This window comes from Notechis scutatus, chromosome 6 (assembly GCF_049901735.1).
Source record: "Notechis scutatus isolate UNSWTSFEM ecotype Mainland chromosome 6, rNotScu1.2, whole genome shotgun sequence".
In the NCBI taxonomy this organism is placed as follows: domain Eukaryota; kingdom Metazoa; phylum Chordata; class Lepidosauria; order Squamata; family Elapidae; genus Notechis; species Notechis scutatus.
The window spans coordinates 10,695,145-10,720,579 of NC_142014.1; the positions used below are offsets into that span (position 1 = coordinate 10,695,145).

General features: G+C 37.6%; 1 protein-coding gene across 2 annotated transcripts in view; it reads right to left on the bottom strand.

The window, feature by feature from the left end:
- Positions 1-25,435, bottom strand: part of TSPAN12 (tetraspanin 12) — a 63,876-nt gene that overhangs the window by 9,923 nt on the left and 28,518 nt on the right. The window contains exons 4-5 of one of the 2 annotated variants that reach the window (XM_087969354.1): positions 9,717-9,791; positions 1,540-1,647 (exon numbers count right to left, since the gene is read on the bottom strand). In XM_087969354.1, coding sequence (XP_087825480.1) covers positions 1,540-1,647; positions 9,717-9,791 — 183 coding nt within the window. The remainder of the gene's footprint in view (positions 1-1,539; positions 1,648-9,716; positions 9,792-25,435) is intronic. The other variant, XM_087969355.1, reaches the window with a different exon arrangement.

Genomic DNA, 25,435 nt, shown 5'->3' on the forward strand with positions numbered 1-25,435 from the left:
CAAATCCATTCAATTCTAACCCTTCAATTCAACAGGCAGCAAACAAATATTAAAAGTTTAAAAAGTTCACAACATAGCATAGCAATAGCAGGTTTAACAATAATCAGAATCATTCAGTGAATGCACCAATATTAGGGTTACACCAGAGAGCTTCTCCAGAAAGATAATTTTAAACTAAGCCACTAAGGAATGTTTATTTATTTCTTAATTTTTTCTTTAAAATTACTGCACATTTTCTCCTGCGATTGGTGTAATAATGAGGGTCATAATCTTCTCATTTGCCCAATGAAACAGAAAAAAAAAGCTGTCTGTAATTAGCACCCATAACTGTTTCTCACCACAAGTGCTCTCTGTAACAATTTCAGCACTTAGAAGCCCAACACTCATTAAGGTTACAATTCTTAAAACAGAACACCAAAGTGCAAAGAGAATAAGGCCCTTTTCTCCCAGGAAAAATAAACCAGGGGTTTTTAAAGTTTCCCCCCCGCCCCCCGCTGCATCAAAAAAGATGAACCATGGCTCTGTATTTTTCCTCAATAGATTCAGAGCTTTTGAAGAATGTAGTTCATTAATTGCATTTGCTTTCCTATTTAATGTTTCTAAAACAAACTTACCAATTCAGCCAAGAAATTTTTAAATGTACAGATTTCAAGAAAATGACTGATACTTAAAACTGTGTCTGATCGGGAAGAAGTATCTGAAAACAAATGGCTTTTTTATTCATACTTCCATGTATTTTCTATTTTCTTGTTAATATTTTATTAACTTTCTATTCATCTTGTTAATATTCTTCTGTGACCTTGTTTCCATTAATGTACAAATTTGTGCTGTTCCACCATCAGTTAAATGCAAGAAATAAAACTGGACCCTATCACACAATCTATGGAAACATTGCTTGTAATTCTCTGGAAATAATTAGGCTTTCTTCGACTTTACTTCCAGAGCTTAAATTTAAACACTGAAGTTTTCAAATACATTTTAAATCAAGGCCTTCAAAGCGTATAAGATCTTTTCATCAGGAACATGTTAAGTTCTTTCCTTTCCATAATTTATGCAGACCATTCCTTTTACTATGAAAAGTAACCCTGCCATCATATAGTACTGGAGTTGAAGGCTCAACGGCATCAACTCCAGTACTATATGGCTCATGTAGATTAAAATCATAATTTTAACCATGGACAGTTGAATGAAGCAGGATAGCCTGGTAAATTGTTACTACTAATCGTGGTTATAATTTTTGCCCAGCTTCAGACATACTCAAAATCAAGGCAAAATCAGTAACTGCCTTCTCCTGCTGTTTATCTTTAGCTTAACTATGTGGCAGTTTCCTATCCATCATGTGGACAGGAGGTGGGAGCAGATTATTCATTATATTGATTCATTTATTGGAATTAGTTATGCATTCCTTTCCATCACATTTACAACTGTAACAGGACTTAGGAGAAGAAGAAAAAAATCACATCTATCTCATTTAATTTGACTACATATAAATGTAATTTATAATTCACAGACATGATTATTGACTGCTTGATCACTAACCTCCCTCTGGAAGAAATTCCAAGCATGGGTCAGCCAATGATAACGCGGTAAGCCGTAATTGATCATTCTGGCTTTTAAAGTTACCATATCTGACCACTGTACAGGGACCTGAGGGGGAGGAAAAAATAAAAGAATGGTCAACTGCCACAACAGGAAGCTGTAAACATAACACATTAGCAACTGAAGAAATTGCTTGTTAAATATACTTCTGAAGCAATTTTCTAAGTAGATGTGCAAAGAGAGAACATTTCCCATCCTCAGACCATGAGCCATGAAATTAATGGAAATATGTTTACATATTACTTATAACACATTCATCTGGTGTTGCTCAAACTAATCTCCTTTTCAAGGTTATCTTCGTGAGAGAATTTTACAACATCATATGTTCAGTTATTCTGTAATAAAGCCTCAAAGCATATGAATTCTGGTTCCAATATCATTTACAATGTTAACATTATTGATTACAGCACCAAATATACATAGCGGGTTCATTTATCTTCTACAGGAAGTAGACCCTTCAATAAATAAAACCCTCAAACACCCAGCTATTGTTTTTTATAGACAATGCAAGAGTTGATCAAAGGAATAAATCAATAAAATAATCAATTGGCTTTGATGTTTTGAAATACATCAATATGTTGATGTATAGTTTCATTATGTTTATTCCATTGATTGCTTTTTTAAAAGTAAATTATATATTTTGCAACATTAATACTTAAAAAAAATTCTTTTTCGCATTTCCAAGTTGTGCTAATTAGATACTAATACAGTATTTTTTTTTCAACTTCAAAAAGGACCAGTTTAAGATATATATCCAGGTGTTTTATTAACCATAAGTTAGCAGTGTGATGCAGCCACTAAAAAGGCAAATGCTACCTTGGGTTTCTTAACAGAGGTTACAGAATCCAGATTATGGGATGTTATTAACCCACTTTATCCTATCACTTGGAATATTGTGTGTACGTTGGGCACCACGATTAAAAAGGACAGGGACAAATTGGAACAAGTCTAGCGGAAAACAATGAAGATGTTGAGGAATCTGGAAATTAACTCCTATGCTGAAAAAAACATGGGTACAGAAAAAAAATAACTGAGACAACATACAAAAGAAGTGTTCAAATAGCTGAACAATTGTTGCATGGAAGAAGTGGAGTTATTCTATATTGCCCCATGGCAGGCCCAATGCCATGATATTGAGTACCATGTTGAATGGCAAACTTGGGGAAAACTGGAAACTACCTTTCAATAATATCTGCTAGGTTACCTGAGGATATTCTACTGCAACTACAGAGGTACCTGGGTATAAAACTGCTTCAAAACACATTTGATTTTCAACGCATTTGACATGAAAATATTGTCCCAGTACTCGACCTTTGTTTAGTACTTCAACGTGCTGCTATAAGAAGAGGGGGACAGCTGTGAGGAATGGAGAGGAAGTCATCCATGCTGGGAAGATCATTGCAAAAGGCGTGAGGATGGCTACATAGCCGGAAGTTGGCCATGCTGGGAAGGTCATTGATATAAGGAAAAGGGACAGAAAATTATATGGGTTACATGGCAAGTCATGTGATTTGTTTGAGACTTGACCTTTTTAATACTTGTTGTACCTCCCAGAATGAATTAATGCCAAGTACCAAGATACCACTGTACATAATTGGAAATAATTGGTTAGCTCTGCAATCTTCCTGGAAACCTTTCCATTTACATCATGAACTTGAAAAAGAGGTGCTTAAACTAACCTAACTCTCTAAGGAACACAACTAAAATTTCAGTCTTAAGTTTAAATGAAGATCTCCAGGAATGCCTGATCATCTACACAACACTGTTGTAACTACCAGCTGGCATCTCAGGTAAAAATGCTGCTGTTCAGTAACATCAATGTTCATACTTATAGCTTGGTTATTGTTGATTTCAGCTGTAAATGCAAGTGATTGAAAGATATTGTGAACATACAGCTACAGTCCTTCTTTGCCAGGGGCATCCTTCAAATCCAGATAATTTTCCCACTTCCAATAAAAAGATAACCACATGTGGTGGATACACACACACACACTCACTCACTCGCTCTCTCTCTCACACACACACACACACACACACACACATATACTCTCTCACACACACACTCACACATACACACACTCACACACTTTTAATGTAAAGAAAATAACACACTGCAACAAACTGTCTGGAGATTCCAGAATAAAGATAACTGCATGATTTGTCTATTATCAGTGTTTTTGTATCAAGCAAATAAAAATATTTCTGGATTTCTAAATAAGATTTATTTCCAAAAATGCCCAGGCCTAACCTTACACCAACTTGTTTTCATGCCCCCCATCCGTGCCCCCCTGAGCTAATACTTGGAATATACTGAATGCAAAAATGCATTCTACATGAAAAATATCATTTATCAAATAAGGAACAAATCAGTCCTTTACTCCCACCTCCACCCAGCCGTTAAAAAAAAAAAGGCTCATAGAATGTAAGAGCTAGAAGAGACCTTGGAGTCCAACCCTTCACCCCAAGTCTTTAAATCATCCCAGACAAATTTTTAATCCCTGCATTAAAAAGCTCTTCTTTAGGCATTTGGGTTTCCACTAAATTGACATAAAATTGTTATACAGTATAGATTGATTTTGGCCAGTTATTTTGTTTAGATTCAGTTGTTTCGCTAGTAAAACTAATAGTGAAAAAGTAATGTTCTTCCCAGTATTGACTCAAAATCTGTGCTATGAATAACAATCCCTGTGAATGAAGCAGCACATCTTCCCAGTTAGACATGTTATATTACTTTCAACCCAAAAAAAATGAACCAGTTCACTTTTGTGATAATAGGAAACAAGGTTTTCCTGCGATAATGACAAACTGTAATAAGGCCACCTCACCCATCTTCCTCCCTTATTTTTCCTCTTCTCTTTTATGCCTCATGAGAAATAGCAGAAACTTTTACTGTTCTCTGGATCTGAGGAATCAGTTTGAGCCTAGTTTCTTCTTTATAACAAATAATTTAATTCATACAAGAGATAAGGAGATGTAGTAACTTCTAAATCAGAGATGGAGAACTTGTAGCCTTCCAAGATATAGCTAATGTTAACTCGCGAAGCTTTCCCGACCTGCTCCTAATTTGCCATAGGCAGGAGGATGGGAATTGCACCTCACAGATGCACCAAGGAATTCACACCTCAGTCAAAACAAGACACAGCCAAGCCAGCCGAAGCCAAGGCCGTCTCCACGGAAACCCACAACAGCTGGAGGGAGTGATTTCTACGAGCCATGAAATTGCTTCGTTGGGGAATGTGACTGTAACACACTCTAGGGGGAGGGAAAACAGGATCAGAGGCAAGGCAGGAATTGGGTGAAGCCAGAGTTGGCTTCACCTAGGTACTGCTGACATGGAGCTCCTAATAAACAACTGGATTATTCTTGCTAAATGGCTTGAGACTCTTAATTTTATTAGGGCATTGGTCGGAACCCTGACAGCTGGATTCAGTGTAAATCATCCATGATTGTTAACCATGTTGGCCAAGACTGATAAAGACTAAGTTCCAAGATATCTCATGCATCATATTTTCCTGGCCCATATTTAAACCATGAATCATAATCTGGAATCAAATGGCAAATATATTTCCTGAAATAAAACCATCTACTCAGTGCAGTAGAACACTTTCTGAGATTCTCAGTTATGTCTACTGATAGAAGAAAGGTGCTCACACAAATTGAAACAGGATGTTCAGTTCAAGTTTCATTTCCCTACCTTAATAAAATACCAAATCAGTGTGCAGAAAAATATATTAGAAAAAAAGTTGCAAGTATTTTTAGGTAACATTTATGTATTACACATTCGTATATGTTGTCCGATGAATTCAAGTCAACTCAAGTTGTTTTACAAGAATAAAAAAAAATCAAAACAATAAAACTAACTCTGCCAAAAATCTGCAATGGTGGAATATAAAAACAATAATAGCATAAAAACAAAGGCAAACAAGACAGTGTATCATCAGTAATTACATACATATTTATTTAAACTAGAATCTCCCAAACTAGCGTCCTGAAGATGTGGTAGATTTGGCAGGATTTCTGAAAGTTTTGGTTTCAGTTCATCTGAAGGATGCTAAATTGGAGAAAGTTATGACATCGCTTCAAGATAAGTATACTGAATACAGTATACTATATATGCAGAACAAAGAATGTTTATTTAAGTAAGGTGTCAAAGGCAAAGTGTTGTCTTTTACAACAGATGGAGACAATGAAGGTGTGTAAATTAAATACTGTATAATGTAAGTAGAAAAGAAAATACTAAAAAAAAAAGGAAAGGTATAACTATGTCAATGGAAAAACACACAAAGTGTGCTTGAAACAACAAATATCTGCGCAGTAATAAACAAATATAGAAAACTGCAATGTGACAATGTATGGAGATAGGTAGTATAAAACATGATCTCATATTTGAATCTGCTTTTCCTTCAAATATTGAAAGTTATTAAAAGGACTGAAATGATAATTAATGATACAACTGAAGACAAAAAATAAAATAAATATGCATTATGGAAAATGCATCTGTAATGTGCTCATGGCAAAATGCTACTTTTTAAAAAAAGGATCAAACTAAGATTAAAAAGAATGAACATTTTTAAAAAGCTTAGTGAAACACAATAAAACCAAATATTTTATCTTAGTTTTAATTTTGTCCCCTGAAGAACCTTGTATTCAAGAGGATAAGAATTCCATTTGCTGAATGGATAGTTCTGCAAATTAAACTCTTTTTCCAATCATTCAACCAAAAGTTTGCATTGATTTTTTAAAATACACTTCGTTTGATTTAAATGAAAATTTGAATCCAAGTGCAATGACAGACAGGCCATTATTATTAACTGTTAATAATTTATATCACTTGAAATTGCTCATACAAGTATACAAAAAAAATCTTTCATTTATAAAGAAACAACAATTTATTTTATATTTGGATCACCATTTTCTCCTTTTCTGTACACCAATTTTCTTTTCTTTTTAGTTGTTGCTAGTGCTGGATGTATGGTTTTGTTTTGTTTTGTTTGTTTTTCTGTTTTGTATTTTACCTTTTATGATAGAACAAATATACTTAAAACAAAAAAATTGCATATCTAAGAGTAGGAAGGAGGAGGTTGGCATCTTAAAAAAATGCAATGCAATGATTTAATGTACACAGGTTTACACAAGTAGTCCTTGACTTATGACCACAATTGAGCCCAACATTTTTGTTCTTAAGTGAGACATCTGTGAGTTTGCCCCATTTTACAACCTTTATTGCCATAATTGCTAAGTGAATCACTGCAGCCGATAAGTTAGTAACACAACTGTTAAGTGAATCTAGCTTTCCCGTCGCTTTTGTTCATCAAAAGTTCACAAAAGGGGAACATACATGATTTTGGGACACAGCAATGGTCATAAGTATGAACCAGTTGCCAAGCATCTGAATTTTGATCACATGATCATGGGGATGCTATAAAGGTGGAAACCAGTCATAATTTACTTTTTTCAGTGCCATTGTAACTTTGAACAGTCACTAAATAAACTGTTCTAAGTTGAGGATTACCTGTTCATTTATGAGATTAGTAAAACGCAGGAGTGGGATTCAACCGGTGTTACTACCGGTTTGATGACTATGTTTTGCATGTGCTTGCGCGCTTCGTGCATGTATAAAAACCATTAAGCTGTGCCGCCCGGACAGCTGAAAAGCGCTGCGCGCGGGTGCGCAGTGTTTGGAAAGCCACTTTATTCCTGATTTTTCAACCTCAGCCGTGCCGCGCAAAGCACCTGGCATCCCACCCCTGGTAAAACGGATACATTCCTTGGTTGACCAATCGGATACCAAGTTCTTGTTTGTTCTGTTACACTGAAATGAAGCAATATTTTCTGTTGTCTGGTTTAAAATATACTTCCTTTCATGTGAGATGGGCAGTTATACAAATATGATAAATAAATATACTTATTTCAAAACATACCAGTAATAGGTGAGTGAATTCCAGTAATTCCAGATTTTGCCAGCTGCTGACAGCATTTTATAGATGTGCCGAATGAAAGATAATAGGGACTTAATTCAGATAGTAATTGCTAAAGAACCCCAAATAAAAAGAGAAATGTACAAGTCTCTCATCCAGAGAAAGAAGAGCTATTATCATCCTTCAACCCCTGGGTTTTATTGATTCTCCTTCGTGCAGGCATTCATCTATCCAGCTAGAGTAAGGCCCACTGGAGAGGCTCTTTCTTCAGCTACTAACCCTTCTAAAGAAATGCCTATTCCTTGTGAACATTTTCAACTTGTACCTTGGCAAGAAGCCTCAATTCTCTTGAAGCATTTCTCCATAAAACTCTCCGAGGACATGAGCAGAACTCATGGGGTGAATGAAACACACGTGGCTATGCTTCCATTTTTATTCCGACATTTAGAGAAAATAATATTTTTAACTGTAGTTATATTTAGAATGATAGCCTCTCGGTGGAATGCATAGATAGCAGGGGAATGAATTTTGATGAAAACTATTAGCAGGCTATATTTCAGATGAAAGAAGTGCCAGGAATCCCTTTCATTCCAGTGGGAGGGGAGGAGGAGAGCGGGAGGGAGGGAGGGAGGGAGGGAGGGAGGGAGGAAGGAAGGAAGGAAGGAAGGAAGGAAGGGCATGACTGCTGCTGTTTGATCTATTTTAGCAACTCTGCACATCATTCTCTTCATAAATAAGTACCAAATGGAAAAAGAAGACAGGAGAATTCAACAGCTAGCACAATAACATGCCAGTTTGTTTTCTTCATTCTAATTATACTTTTCGTCTGCAAGAAATGAATCACTTTTCTAGCTTGAAAAGGGAAAGGAGAGAATTGCCTCTTTAACAAAGCTGTGGTTTTAGCACAAACATCTATATTTACAGAAAAACACCCATTCAAAAATGTGGTTGCCTACATTTCTGAATGTATAATGCTATACAATCTTGCTTGAACTTTAATAAGTAATGCTAAATATGTTGAGTAAGGTTTTTTTTTTAAGGTATGGTTTTAAGATTTTGCATGTGAATGAGTAGGATGGCTGTTTTTCTGCAGTCACATTTCTGAAAATAAAATTTAATGAACACACCAGGGTTTACATCTCGGTCAATAGGTATTTATTGCACACCTTTGTCAAAGTAATGCCCTACCTTCTTTCCAAGAGCTCAGGGCATTGTAAATAGCATTACCTCTTCTCGTTTTTCCTCAATATTTAGTTGGGTTGGGCTGTGAAAGAGCACCTATCCAAAGCCACCCGATGAATTTCCCAGGGCTGAGGGGGACTTTAAACTGGGTCTTCCCACTCTTTGTCCAACAACAGTCACAACACCATAGTATAATTCTCATATTGGGAGACCAACATAATTTTGCTAGCTATGGTTCCAATCGCACCCAACAGCAAATATTATCTGGATTGGATTGAGTGGCTAGTCATTTTCTACAGATTATAAAGATTCAACTTCTTCAGAGCACTGGAAGAAGAGGCATGGTACAATAATGACAATGAATATTGTTTCCACACACAACTCACTTGAACAATGATGGAAAGTGCTACTGAAACAGATTACGTTTTTAAACCCAAAGAATTTTTGACAAATAGGCAAAACTGGATTGATCAAGTTTATATGATTAGGCAGACATTAATAAAGCTCTTAACCGGCCCACAGTGAATATTTTGCTCTTCTCTATCATACGGAAACAACATGAAGCCAACTGTGACTTAATAAAACAAAACAAGTTTTATTAATACACTAGCTTAATTTATTCACCTTGATTACAAATTATCTAAATATATGAATCAGGTCCATATTTTTTTTTAAAAAGGATATACTGCTACAGCATGTAATAAAAATATTATGATCTGATCTGATCCGATAATATAATAATACAATATAATAAACAGAAATTCTTTTTTATCTAAACTAGAAATAGCTAGTTTTTTTTTAATGTGGAACAAAAATTTCCATTTATATAATAAGGCCAATCCCTAAGATCAATCCCAAATGGATCACATTAAAGCTCACTCCAAGTAATTTTCATAGAATTTACTTTCATGTTCAATAAAACATCATATATTTGAAGGAAGGAATTATATCAAGAATTGAATATTTAAAAGAATCAAAGTCTCTAAACACGATCAATTTTCCTATACACATACTCACTGTAATTTCCTGTTCATAGGTCCAAACACCACAGGCCAGTTCAATGCAGAATATCACAAGCAAACTTCCAAAATACTGCAGAACAAAAAAAAAAAAAGCATTCCATTTTTTATTATTTTAAACTAAAGTCAGTCTTAGAAAGGTGTTTTTTTTCTAGCCATGCAACCCCACAAAGAAACAAATATATAGCTCCTTTAAACAAAAGCACAAAGCAAGCATGATTTTGACTATTTTAAAAAATCTAAAACATTTGGGCTGTATTATTGAGCAAACTAGTTGGGTCTTAATTTCCTAAATGTTCTTTTTTGTTGTGGTGGTAGAAAACTGCCCTTGTCTACATTTAGTAGCCAAGAAGGGTCAGCCTTGGCTAAGCCATAGATGAGATTCCCAAAGAGGAGCTGGAGACTAGACTGTAATTTAAAAAAAAAAAATCTTGAACAAAAGGAAAAAGAAAACTTTTGCACTTTTGAAAGGGAAAGACTGCATTAGGGAGTGCTCCATTTAATCAACAAGAGTGGAATCTGTCTCAAAAGTATCTTTATTCTTTACTTGAATACAGCCTCATGAAAAACGGGGGGGAGGTGGAATAGCACTAAGGAAATAGGAAATAGGAATGGAGTGCAATGATTCCAATGAAAACTCTCCCCAAGTCCACTTATTTATTAATTTTTCACAATTCTGAACTGTCCATCTCTTACACCGGGCAGTGTACAATTAAATGCCAGCATATAAAATCTATATATAAAAATTAAAATGTTAGAATTAAAATTTCAACATTGAGCAATTTTTAGAAAGGGGCACGAATAATTAAGTCCTGTTAAAAAAATCAACTGAAAAGGCGAAGGGTGGGCATGGACCCGTCCCATGGCTGTGTGCTCCCTTGGACTCCCCATGCAAAGGTCACAAAGCCATGTTACATTTTCCTCCAACCCAATGTTTCTCAACCTTGGCAACTTTAAGATATGTGGACTTCAACTTCTCAGAATTCCCCAATTAGATATGAAAATAGCATGTCTAGGGATAGCCTTACAACCGTTTTGGCCCTGGCAAATCTAATCCTGTTATCAACCACATTACAAGACTGCTGTTTATCAGCAACCATCCAACTCGTCCACTTCTAGTTTGGCTTCAGACTGGACAAATGAAAATAGTCAAAAAGCTACTTCAAGCCCCTGAAATTTTACAAGCAAACGAACAAATTTTGCAGAATGTTAAAAGATAATCATGCAGTAAGAATTATAAATAAGCCCGTCTTGATTTCTAAAATATAAGATGATAGCCATAAAAATTAGAAACTTCATTCTATGTGCATAACAGACCATCCATAAAAAAGAATGATTCTATGCCAGGTGTCTCAAACTCAATTTACCTGGGGGCCGCTGGAGGCAGAGTCTGGGTGAGGCTGGGCCGCATAAGGGATTCCACAAAAAACGTTGTTAAAAAAATATCCTCAAATGTTATACTTTCATATCATGGTGGGGGCCATAGAATATCGTCCTGCGGGCCGCAATTGGCCCGCAGGCCGCGAGAATGAGACCTCTGTTCTATGCCTTATACAACATGGAAAAATGATTTTATTGATTTATCAAAATTATTTGCCATCCATCTCTGTTCAGGTGACTCTGATCAGCTTCAAAATTACATCAAATTCCATATATTACTTGCACAAGGCCATGTAAAAGCACAAGAACTGCTATACCACTCACTTCATTCACCTCAACCTGGCAATATCGCTCAAGGGATTATGTTCTTTTCTACCACGGCGCCTTGTATGAACTTTGAATTTCTAACACAGACAAGTAAAATTAGCTGGTCTACTGAGTTACTCTGAAACGAAGTCCACTGAAATTAATGGACAAAAGTGAACTCAATGCAAAAGATCAGCTGTTCTGCTAAATTAATCAAGCTGCAAAAATGTTTATGGACCTATAGCAACACTTGTCACCAAGAAGGTGGTAGTAATGAATAAAGTTGAATGAGAACTTAGCAGGAACTGGTAGTATTGTTTTAGATAGTATGTGTAAGGTCCTGCCTCAGCTATCTTCTCAGGAAAGCACGACTCTTGAAACGGTAACAGTTCAAAAGGAAAGTGAGAGAAAGTGATTGCAAAGAAGTCAGGTGGAATCTGAAAAGCCACACAAAGCATCAAGCTTTTTCCCCTCTTCAAATCCCACCCAATCCCCCAGTTCACCAGTACTCAATAATATGCCACAAAGGTATTTTGAGAAACTCTGAGATGTTAACTTGATAGTAGTTCACTCTCAGGGCACTGCGACCTTGGGTAAGCTGGCTCTGGCTGGGAAGCAGCCTATTCATCCAGCCCCTCCCAAAATCCCTCATGTTACAGCAAAAGTGAAAGCAGGCAAAGAATTCAGCTCCAACAACCTGCCCCCTCCACCTCCAGAATGGCAGCATCCCATTGGGGACCTGACATGCTGCCCCCCATGAAAGAGACATCACATCAAGCTGTAGTTGTCAGATTCCATGTCATTGTTTGGTGGGGTCGAAGTTCCTTCCTCTCTATAGGGCAAGGGTTATTATAAAATATAAAAAATATATAAAAGCAACTCTTATGACCTCCATCCTTTTCAGAGCCATTTCTTTTCTATAAGGTAGCAGCTTCGTAGGCCTCCCCCTCTTGGGTCTGGTCCACTCTCTTCACTGGGCAGCTGGTGTAGTTACTCAGCAGCTCGGTGGCCTTTTCTGCCATACTTGAAGTCGGTGGTGGGGCATGCCAGTTGGATTTGCACTTTGCTTGACTCTTTCTTCCTCTTAGGGGGTGATTTCTTTCAAGATTTGTGGCCAAACAATACTTGTTTCAAGTCTGGTCAATTTCCACTTCCTTGGCCAGCACAGACCAGTTGTGGAGGCAGAGGAGGGGAGCTCCCAACGCGTGTGGCGTACAGGTTATCCTTAAGCCCATCTTTGAAACAGCTCACGAGGATGTCTTCCTGCCGGTCGAGACGGCACGCCAGGTTATGGAATTCCTCTGTATATTCAGCCATCAGACTGTTCCCTTGCTGGGGAGTCTTTATGGCTTTATGGTCAGCTAAGGCAGCTTCAAACTGCCTCTGAGACCTTGCTCCACCTTTGAACGTTGGGGCCCTTGGCATCTTTTGGCTGAAATACCGTAGCTGCAGCAGTCTTGGCCAGGGTGGCAGACACCACGGCTGTGATATTGAGGGATGAGAGTCTCCCTTCCCACTCCTTGGCTTGGCTCCAGCAGCCACCATCACCTGACATCTGCAGCAATGCCTCCCCTGCTTTCAGGTTCTCGAATGCATCCATCATGCAACACATGGCTTGCTTCATGAGGAGATCAGCATGATCGGGTTCATCCCCTTCCACCTCCTCCTCCTCTTCCTCCAATTCTTCTTTCCAGTCACATTGGCGGCTGCCTCGGATGAGGGTGACTCCCTTGGTCCGCCCCTCCCAGTCATCTTTCTTCCTGCCGCCGATGGACCATCTGGGCTTTGCTGATTTCCCCAGGCTTGTAGCTTCTCCTCTGTCCATCCTCCAGCCTTGGTTCCTTGATGAGTCTTACTGAAGGCTTCCCCCCAACATTCAGGTTCCTCTTGGATGCTGCCTTGGGTGGACATGGTTTGCATGGTCCCCATGGTAGGGCTGTGTGCTTCTCCAGGTTGACCACTTTGCAGGTTCTGCCTAATGTAAGGACCTACCACAGCTATCTTCTCAAGAAAGTGTGACTCTTCAAATGGTAGCAGTTCAAAAGGAAATTTTTACTGAGAGAAAGTGATTACAGATAAGTAAGGTGGAATCTGAAAAGCCCATGCAAAACATCAAGCTATTTTTTTCTCTTCAAGCCTCACCCAATCCCCTAGGAGCCAATAATAACGCCGCAAAGGCATTTTGAGAAACTCTGAGGCGTTAACTTGATAGTTGTTCAATCTCAGGATATTGCAACCTTGGTTAAGCTGGCTTGGGGCTTCCTTCCAGTCCCTCCCCCAAATGCCCAAAGTTACAACAAAAGAGAAAGCATGCAAAGAATTCAGCTCCAACAACCTGCTCCCTCCAGAATGGCAGCAACCCGTTGGATATAGTGTTATTATTCGTATCACAGAGAGTAGTTTATTTAAGGCCATTTTGTGAGTTAATGAGATTGAACCAACAGGCCTGTGTCTTACAATACCAAATTGTCATTATACTGTCTCGACTTTTTAAAAGTCAGCCTAAGCTATGTGATGATTAGGTCAAGTTCCAGAATAGATATAAGAAATTATTTCTGTTAGCTTCCAACTGAAGGGAAATTGAGCTGCAAAAACTTCACTAATACTAGCATATTCTTTAAGTTTCTCTTTTTAAGCCCAAACACCAGAATATGTACATGGAACTTTAGGTGGTACACCTATAAGAATACTACTCCCACTAATTATGAATACAAGGAGTAATAGAACAGAGACTAAATTCTAATAGAAAGAGCCTTAACTTGCATAAAATCTTGAGTACATAGAAGCAAGCTCCAGTAAATACAGATATTCCTCAACGTATGACCACAATTGAGCTCAAAATTTATGTTGCTAAGTAAGACATTTCAGGGAGTTTTGCCTCATTTTCTAACCTTTCCTGCCACAGTTAAGTGAATTACTGCAATTGGTAAGTTAGAAATTTGATGATTAAGTGAATCTGGCTTCCCCATTGACTTTGCTTGTCAGATCACAAAAAGTGATCACAACGCTCCGGGACACTGCAACCGTCATAAATATATTCCAGTTGCCAAGCATCTGAATTTTAATCACATGGCCATAGGAATGCTTGAATGGTTGCAAGTATGAAAACTGATCATAAGTCACTTTTTTTTTTCAGAGCTGTTGCATCTTTGAATGGTGACTTAACAAACTGTTGTAAGTCGTGGACTACCTATATTACTTATTGCATTTTGAATAACAAGTTCAAGTAAATATATTGTAGTGGATTGAAGGGCATACAGACTATTTGATGACTATGGACTGATCTATTTTTCTTGCTTGCAGTGGTGTGAAAATGCCCTACAGTCATTTAGCATCTCCAATCCATCCCCAACCCTCCACCATCGGCATCTTCTTGTTCCAGTTCAAAAGAAGTGCCTCCCAGCTTCCTCTCACCTAAGTGATACCAACTGGTCCCTCTGAAGTGCATCAAACCAAAGCGACTATGGGCAACCTAATAAGATTCCTGGTCATCGGTTTTTAAGACCATCTTCCTTTTGGCAGTGACAAGAGTCAGGGCTTTCCCACAGTGATAACAAGCCCTCTCTCACACACACACACACACTTGCCAACTCGTGGCTAGCAGCGGTTGTGGGGAAAGAAGAATGAGAAAGTCTTTTCGGCGCCAGTTCTCATGGCACCAAAATGAGCTGCTTCTCCACAGTTGAAAAGCCAATTTCCCAACTTCCATTCCCACAAGGTTTGACCTGCTCTCCAGTCCACATTTGCCCATCCTTCCATCTTAGAACTGCTTTTGTATACACATATCTAGTGGTCTTCTGGAATACAGCTTTATTGTAGGGCTGCTGGCTACAGAGCCAGTTCCATATTTTTTTCCCTTGTCAAGAGGAAGAAATGGGGGGACAGCTGCTTTGGTTCCACAACTCCAAACCCAATTCCATGTGTTCTCCAGCAGAGAAAGTATTGGAAAAGACCTCTGGGTCTTCTGCTGCCACTTACTGGCACCCTAGGAAACATTCCTCACCCCACCTCGCTCCTTCTCCAATTTCTTATGACAAGAGAATCGCCAAGGCATAATGTGGTTTGACAGTGTAATCAACACTTCTTTAAGATAGCAAGCTGTTCTGGATGACAGTACTTTACTGTTGCTTTGGGAGAAAGCCCTGTTGTTCTTAAAGCCACTTTAAGACAATGTTGGATGCAGGTCCTCAGAGTAGTAGGCACTATAGGAACTGGTTTTCTGACTGGCTGCCAAAGCTCTGAGAGAAAGGAAACCATATGGTGACGTTGGCAGGGAAAACATAGGCATTTGGGAAAGTTTTTTTTTTTTCCAATGCTACTTTGATCTGTTGGATAACATTGCCTTTGTTTATATTTTCTCTCTATTTCCTGATTTAATGGCAGTTAAATTTTTTGTATATTTATCTACTCCTAAGGTAAAGATAAAAGTTACCTTTGCACACATGTGCTAGTCGTTTCAGGCTCTAGGGGGCAATGCTCATCTCCATTACAAAGCTGAAGAGTCAGCGCTGTCCAAAGATGTCTCCGTGATCATGTGGCCGGCATGACTAAATGCCTAAGGTGCACGGAACGCTGTTACCTTCCCACCAAAGTGGTCCCTATTTTTCTACACGCTTTTACTGCTAGGTTGACAGAAGCTGGGACAAGTAACGGGAGCTCGCTCCATTACACGGTGCTAGGGATTTGAACCACCAAACTGCCGACCTTTCTGATCAACCACAGTCTTAGCCACTGAGCCACCGTGTCCCTAAATTTCCTGATTTAACTGTGGTTAAATTTGTTTGTATATTTATCTACTCCTACTAGAGTTTAATTCTATCTTAGTATCCAAGTATGCTTGTTAAAATAACATGTAGGGAGGTGCTATGGAGTATTGGAAAGTGGGCACATGCCATAAGCAGGTACTAGAGAGAGGGCAGCTGGGTGCATGTCGGTCGCAGAGTTATGGATGGGTACTGAGAACAGGCACTAGGGAATGCAAGAAGATGTACAGGTATCATGGAAGAACAGGCACTACTGAGCAGTGCCATGGGGCAAGTGCTAATAGGTGCTAGAGACCTTGAGCTGGTGAAAAAAATATTAGAGTAGGAGCAACTTCTTGCCAGCTTCCCCACTGACTTTGCTTCTAAGAAACTACAAGGAATGCTAGAAATAACAATCACATGATCATGTCTTGCTGTAACATTGTCATCATTTGCCATGACCATAGGGTGTGAACTCTGAGGACTCATCACAAATCCCCCTCATTCTTCACCATTGTGACTTTGAACTGTGGCCTAACAAGTGGTTGTAACTTGAGGACTACCCATACTCTTCTACATATGAATAGAACAAAGCTAAACAAATTTACAGCAAAAGAGTGTGCCCTATCAAGACGGCCCTTCTGAGTACACAATGGAATTAATGCATTGCTCAAAACAAATGGGAGGACAGACTGAAGCTTTCCCCCTGCCAGATTTATAAACTGAACTAAATCAAAGACCACAACTAGCCATCATTTAGAAAAAAAGCAATACGGGAGCGAAATTATTATATCTTCAAGATCAGCTTAGGAGAATTGTTTGCAGTAAATGGGGGAAAGTCATCGCATAATCATTTTTAATGGTTTTTTTTCCTCCTCAAAATATACAATCTTTCTTATGGTAAACATTTTTAGTATTTCCTCTTTTCTGTCATTGTTAACAGCATTACTAGAAATTAATTTCCCAAGGCACACCTTGCACTTTATTATTGCTTTTTTTATTTCACTGATCAGTGATCAACATGCGGGCAATATGTCTTATAGGCTGACTTCACAATAACATATGAGGCAAGCAAGCAAGCATTACCAGAGTGGAAGTGTGAAAAAAACATTCCATAAGCAAAAATTCAGTCATTCCTTTTATGTTCAATATATTGGCTGATGTGATTCATGTCTAAATGAGAGAAGAAAACAAGATCCTTCATTTCGGTGGTTTTGTGCCTTATAGGAAGGCTGCATAAATGTAACATTGTGCAATTTCTATGGTGAGACTTAGTCAAGAACTTTGTGCTACTATGAAGTGATCTAAGAGTTTTTTAAACCACTTGTTTCTTTCAAAATAAAAGCATTTCTTAACAGCAAGAAAACTTGAGTTCAAGTGTCTATCTTTTTCTTTCTTTTCTTTTCTTTTTCTTTCTTTCCTTCCCTTTGTTCCTTCTTTCCCTCCCCTCCTCCATGTGCAGAATGAGAAAATTCATCATAACAAATTAATCAGAATATCTCAAAGGCAATATGTTCTTATCTCCAACCTACATGACCACCTAATGTTACTGTATATACAAATAAAGAACAAATGGAAGCTGCCTTTTCTTATTTTACCCACAATCCCTACTGACAATATTATTCTGTCTCCTCAGTGTGGTCTCTAGGACTAAACCAAATTAATTGGGTGAGGCCTCTACCATTAATTAAAAGGGGGGAGCTCAAAAGCGCCAACTACCGTATTTGCCGGCGTATAAGACGACCCGGCGTATAAGACGACCCCCCACCACCACCAGAAACGCCCTCCAGAAATCCCCGGGGCTGCAGCGGCAGGGCGGAGTGCCAGGGGCCGTGGGAAGAGCAGGAAGGCTGCAGCCTCGGGCGGAGCGAGGCGAGCGGGATGAAGCGGAAGCGACGCAGGGGATCCGGGAAGCCAGAGGCGCCTTCGCTGCGTCCAACAAGCATCCGAAAGCCGGCAGTGGATATACCGGCGTATAAGACGACCCCCCCACTTGGAGGCATGTTTTTCGGGGCAAAAAAGTCGTCTTATACGCCGGCAAATACGGTATTTAGTATTTGTTATTGCCTCAAAATCATTCAAATAATTTCCTCCAAATAAAAATAATAGATTGAGATTGAATTGTCTTGACCGTAGGCAAATCCTAGAATCCTTGGAGCATCTGTGTGAGGGAAAAATGACAATGTGTAAAATCTCATGCTTATTATGGCTTTGGCAGTGATGAACTAATGAAAGGTTCTGTCAATGATATTCATGCATTGTTGACCTGCAAGTATTAAACCAATAAAAGAAGATCTGCATAAAATGAGCTATGTGTCAATAGGTTTATTGACTGAAATTACCAGTAATTTGCTCCTGTTGCAAAAGGTCTCAGTATGACATGGCAGGATAGATTGGGGCATGTACAGATAGTCCTCACTTAGCAACTACTCATTCAAACTTACAACAGCCGATTGAGAAGACTTCTGGACAATCCTTGAAGTTGCAGCCATCACAGCCTGAAGTTAAGTGATTGCTATTTGGGTGCTTGGCAACTATTGCACAATTATAATGGTCAATGTCCCATGGTCATATGGTCATAATTTACAACCTTCTCTGCCAGCTGCCAAAAAGTGAAGTCAATGGGAAGCTAGCAGGAAGTTGCAAGACATGATCATATGATATAATGCTTAGTGACCATGCACAATTCACTTAATGACTGGAACCGAAACTACTGTTTCAAGTCAAAATGGTCATGTGGTTTTTGCTTAGTAACAGAGATCCCAGTCGCAATTATGTACATTAGCTAAAGACTATCTGTATATTATTCTCATGTATAAGGTAAATGAGAAACTTACAGGATATAGATGTTAGGAATGATGAGTGTATGTTCTATGCAATTATACGTACAAATTTATATCAGCAAAATTGCTGTTTTCTAGAACGAATAAATAAATAATGGGCCTCTCTAGAGGAGATGAAAGAGCAAGGATAAGATATCTATGCCCTCCAGAATTGCTGAAAGATTCACCATCATTTATATCTTTGGTCATACTATGTGTAATTGAGAGTTGTAGTTTAGCAATACTATATATGAAGGGTCTATCATTCCCATGATATTCTAGAGCAATTTAAATATACAACACATGCATAGGCACACATTCTTGAGCTAAAGTACTCTTTATCATTAGTATTTGTATGAAGAGAGACAGTTTTGGTCTAGTCATTAAGGTACCAGGATAGAAAACCAGGAGATTGGGAGGTCTAATCTGTCCAGCTAGCTGTTTTTGGACCAGTCATACTCTCTCAGTCATGAAGTCAGATTTGGGTGACAAATCACTTTGGTCAATTCCTGTAGCCCAATGCGTCAACACTTGGTTGACCTGAAAATATATGGAACCCTGCACTTGTGAGAAAAACTCTAGAAAGGAAAAAAAAAAGTATGAAAAAAGCCAGTTTAGAATAATAGTTAAAGGTACTGGGATAGAAGTCAGCAGACTGTGAGTTCTATTTCTATCTTAAGATTTATGTATGTGGTCATCAGGGGCCAAGATTGCTTGGAAGTCAGGCACTGATGCACACACGCACAGATACCATAGGAATCCTATTCACTTTCACATTCTTACCCCATCTCTTTCCTTTCTCTCTCATATTTGCTTGCCCTATTTCTCTCCATAGTAGAAATCCTGAATGAACTGCTTTGATATCACAGCCTGGATGATGACCTCCCTCTCAGTGGTTGCTGTAGCCTCAGCTCAGAAAGGCATGAAAGGCCTTGAATTTCATTGTCTGTAAGTGCCCACGGTTTCTCAAGAAAGGAAGAAGCGTAGAAATACTGACTAAAGAATTCTCCGCATTGTCTTCCATCTTCATACTTGCAGCTTATAAAGGTAAGGACATGTTTGTTCATTACAATTTTTAGTCCAATGGACCAAGCTGGGAACGAAGTTGTCTATTTTTCAAAGACTTACATTTATATAGTTAATATACTCAGGAGTCAGACATTAGCAAATAAACATGAGGGTTTAATGAAGTATTAAAATCCCTAGTAGCAGATTTTTAAAATAATCCAAGGATAACCAAACAAGTTAATTGGACAAATGTTAATACTGGGCAAATGAGAAAGAAGCCAGAAGAAAATGAGAATGGATTGGAATATCTAGCTTCCGATTCAGAACAACAACCTAAAACATATTTGTAAATATTTCACATGCTTTTCCTAAACTCAGTAACAAAGATTTCAAGGACTAGAGATAATGTAATGATGGTGATAAGGTTGAATAATTCAATTTGGATTCTGTTTTTACATTGCAATGCAGTGAGATTTTCAGTTGTCCTCTACTTCAGCAGTGATTAGAGATGCTGTAGTGTACAGAATAAAATATTTAGAGAAATAAAATAAAAAACTGACATATACGATATGCAAAACATTCCCAATTTTTTAAAATTGTGATTTCCCACCAGCTAACAATTTCTTTTAACACACAGCATTCTCAAAAATTATTTACTTCCAAAACAAATTTGGAAGGAAAAGTTGAGCAAAAAACCTCCCAACAACCTTGCTTTTTTAGCCTAAGATTACTATTACTCCAACTGTAATTAAAATCTAATAAAGCCTAGGAAACTTGCACACAGATCCCTCTGGAAGATACTATTTTTAGATTTGATTAAAATAATTGAAACTTGAATTCTTGAGTGCCGAATCAAAATCTGGTTTCTTTTGGATGCCTGGTGAAATATGTTTTCCCAAACTGGGAAGGGAGGAGGAACCATTCAGAGAAGAAATTAATGTCACCAGATCCTTAAAAAGAAATTTGTTCCACAACAGATAAGCTGTAAATGAAATTGCAACCTTAGGTCAACAAAAGAAATGTAGCTTTTCTCTTCAGGGAAATCAGTAGCAAACTAAATGTTTCACTCATTCTGGAATTATTTGTTCAGATTTAAGATAAGCACAGATACAATCAAGTTGTTTATTTACAGAGTGTCTTTTTTAAAAGTAAAGGTTATTTTACAAAAAATGCATATATTTCCACAAAAGTATGGTGCTTCCTTGCCTGCCTTATATATAAACTATATACTTTATCATTTTTGAACTTAATGATTTTTTTTATTTTTTTCTTATATTTTAGATTGTTAAACCTGCCTTTATCATTTTTATAAAAAATTACAGGCAACGAACATACATAGTATTCTTTCTTCCTCCTATTTTCCTCACAACAGTCCTATAATAATTTGGGTTGGGTTAAGGAAGAATAATTGTTACTCAATCAGTCATGCCTAATTCCTAATATTTATCCATGTATTCTTGCATAATTGAACAGAAATGAAGCATCTTTTCATCTGTCTCAAATATAACGTGTCTTGTGAAAAAAAAACACTTTTGTGAGCAAAGAGAGATTGCTAAAACAACCCCAATTCTATATACTCAATAGGGTTTTATAGAAAGTTATTTAGTATTAAGGTTTTCAGAAAACCCTAAGCCAATTCATCCCAGAATTTATGGCATGAAAAAAAAAATTTCACATGCAAGCCTTAGCTGCAAGACACACAAATCTCTGGATTTTATCTGATGCCCTCACATATTTGGCTCTGTCTGCACATCCAATCATCAGAGAGCCTAAAAATTAATACAGTAACACATTTATTATACATTTTTGGTCTGGCTTATTACAAAAGAAAGTCAATTTACATATTCACTGTAAAATGGTAAGATTAGGCCAAGGCTAAAGTAAAAACCCTTCACCTGTTCATTAAGGGCCTGCCAGTGCTTATTTGCCAAACATTTATTTTTCACCCGTTTTCTTGATAAAGGTTATTACTGAAGAGATCTGTATCATCATCTCTTCCTAACAGATTTTTTTTTTAAGATGCTGAGACTTTGGAAAGAGTGGAGAGACCAACTAAGATGATTAGGGGCCTAGAGACTAAAGCATATGAAAAAGAGTTGTGGGAATTGGGTATGGCTAATCTAGAGAAAATGACTGGAGTGACATGGTAGCAGTGTCTCAATATGTGAGAGGCTGCCACAAAGAAGGCCCAACCCTATTTTTCAAAGCATTAGAAGGTAAGACAAAAAAACAATGGATGGAAACTAATCACGGAGAGAAGCGACCTAGAACTAAAGAGAAACTTCTTAACAGTGAGAACAATAAACCAGTGGGATAGCTTGCCTTCAGAATCTGTGGGTGCTTCATCAGTAGAGGCTTTTAAGAAGAGATTGGACAGCCACTTGTCTGAAATAGTGTAGGATCTTTTGCTTGAGCAAGGAGTTTGACCAAAAGACCTCTAAGGTCCCTTCCAATTCTATTATTCTGTATTCTATTCTGTTGGGTACAACAAAACTCTACTTTCTTATGTCGCTTTTTAAGAAAAACTCCAGTAAGACTTTCACACACATTCTGTTTTTATCACACAATGATACTTTATTTTATTTTATTTATTTATTTGATTTGCCAATTGTTTACAAGATAATAAGTATAAATGTATACATAGTTGTGAATACATGAAATGGGTACATATAAGAAAAAATAAAAGAATAAGAGAAACAATAGGACAGGGACGGTAGGCACGTTGGTGCGCTTATGCACGCCCCCTACAGACCTCTTAGGAAAGGGGTGAGGTCAATAGTAGACAGTCTAAGGTTAAAGTTTTTGGGGAAGAAACTACAGAGTCGGGTAGAGTATTCCAGACATTGACCACTCTATTGCTGAAGTCGTATTTCCTGCAATCAAGTTTGGTGCGGTTTACTTTGAGTTTGTATCTATTGTGTGCTCTTGTGTTGTTATGGTTGAAGCTGAAGTATTTTATTATTACCTAATTAAAACATTTTTATTACCTAATTAAAACATTAAAAGTATCAAGAGCACCCAACAATGTGGAATATAGAGCACATTCAAAGCTTAATCGGAGCCCTGATCAACTCTGTAGTATAAAGCAAATGGCTACAGAAAGATTATGTCTCTCATATGAAAAATGTCATTTTCCATTCCACTGAAGAATATAGACCAGGGCTGTCAAACTCCCAGCCCACGGGCCAGATGCGTCACATGCTGGCCATGCCCACGCCCAGTTAGCGAAAGGGGGAGAAATCCCAATACATCACATGATGCCACCATGACGACTGAGTTTGACACCCCTGATACAGACCATTTCTGTATCTGTAACAAGCCAACATGGTCAGAAGTATGGATTCCATCAAGATTTGGCTTTTGCCATTTTTTTTAAAATACTGTATCAGTTGGAGCTGTGTATAGCCAATCTGCCCATCTTTGGAAACAGTTAATCTCTTTCTCCATTCTAACTTGTAACTTAGTTCCGTGTAATAATTGGATAAAGGTACTTTCAATGTCAGTGTCTAGCCCAGTATGGCAAAAATAAACACATAAATGGCTCTAGCACTTCTGCTTTTATTCAACAAGACAAAATCCATAGGACAATTAGGTTAGGATGAAGTTTATTTCATTAGATTTTTTAGACATAATTCTTTAAAATCAGTGGTTTTAAAGGTTTGCAATAGCCTTTATTGCAATAACAGTATTATTGTTTGAGACTGAATCCATTTAGAGTTGCAAACAAAGAATTGCTGTATAGCAAATTTCAGAGAAATAAAATGAAGGTTCTACAATCATGATAAATAATGTACTGGAACTGGGGATAGATATTGAAGTAAAAATGTGGTGCTTTCCTTGGAAGAGAGCTAAAATAGCTCACAAATCATCATCACACAAATAGCAAGAGTGAGAGACAAGAAGCCATAGAATTGAACGAAAGGTAGAAAAATTATTTTAAAAGAACTTCATTGGTGCAATACAAAAAGAGCTCAAGATTACAAAAAGAGTACCTATATTAGATAAATCAAATCACAGAAAAAGACTAAGAAATTAGTAATGATATTCATGTGATTGTCTCACTTTACCGTGCAGGATTTCATGCTATTATCAAAACACTGCTGCTATATAATAGAAAACAGTTATTGCTGTCTATAATGTTCAATATTCAGGAAAAGAGATTGTTCTGAGATAAGCTAATCTTGAAAGAGTCATCCATGACCATATTCTCATTGAATTAAATGGAAGTTTAATCATTTTCTGAAGCTTGGAGGGCTGACCCCACCAACACAGATTGCGTATTTTTTCTCTCTGAGATTTTAATGTTCTACTGAAATGCCATTATCTTAAACACCAGACTATCTTAACGAGAAAAAACAAACAACACAACATTGGCCCTGTAAAAGAAGGGAATTACCATTATTACCCTGCTTATCCCATTTGCTTTTATTTTTAGATCTGCTAAAAATAATAAAAAGGAAAGCAGAACTATAAACCTGTTCTTTGTACTCGCTCAATTTCATAGCAATAGTGAAATTAATTCACAGGTGTTCATAAAGCTTAACATTGCAGAAAGGAAGAAATTATTAATTATGCCGTCAGCAGTTTAAACTATACTTCACTGTACTGCTTCAGCACATTCTCCTATTAAATCAACAAGGCTTATGCAAAAAAAAAAAATCATTAAACAGACAAAACATTAGTGGTTCCAACTTAATGCATTTTGCAAAAGGCTTATGGAAAAGACAGTTCAGAGAAAAGTAAAGGGGAATTTTTTTAAAAAATAGGCTCCCCAAAGCTATTGCTCTGATATTTATACTCCTCAACAATTTCCTTGGCAAATGCATGGCTTCCTTAGAGAAAAAGATCTAACAATTATGACATCAGGCTTAATGTTCAGTGTATGCTAACTTCTTCAACTAAAAGGCCAGGTTTACAGTTAGCCATTTAATTAACAGCTAATTTCTTTACTGATCTCCTGGTCATTTTGAACAATATTAGATGGCAGACAAAAACACCCAGGCATGCAGCCTCCAAAAAATGCCTTAGTTTTAAATTGGAACATTCTCAGAAGGTTGTGTGGCAATTTTTCTTCCCAAAGTCTTGGAAAATGTGTGTTAAAGGACTGTATTATGGAAGCTATACGTGAGACTCCTTCCCTCCCTCCCTTCTTTCCCTCCTTTTTTTTTGATCTTACACAGCTTTAGTTTCATAGATTTAAAGAATCACAAAACAAAGATAACCAAGTACCATACATGTTGAATATATTTCCATAAACATTGCAAGTATCTGACCTAGCATTTCAGTAGAACATTTCATATGTACGGCCTCCAAAGTATTGGATCCCAATTCTAATGTCACAAATCTCACAATAATTACTGTGACAATATTAGACCCTACATGACAATCCTGGGACTCTGACTCCATTAAATTGGGAAGTATAAGCTAACTACTTTTCCAATAGACTATAATATCTCTCC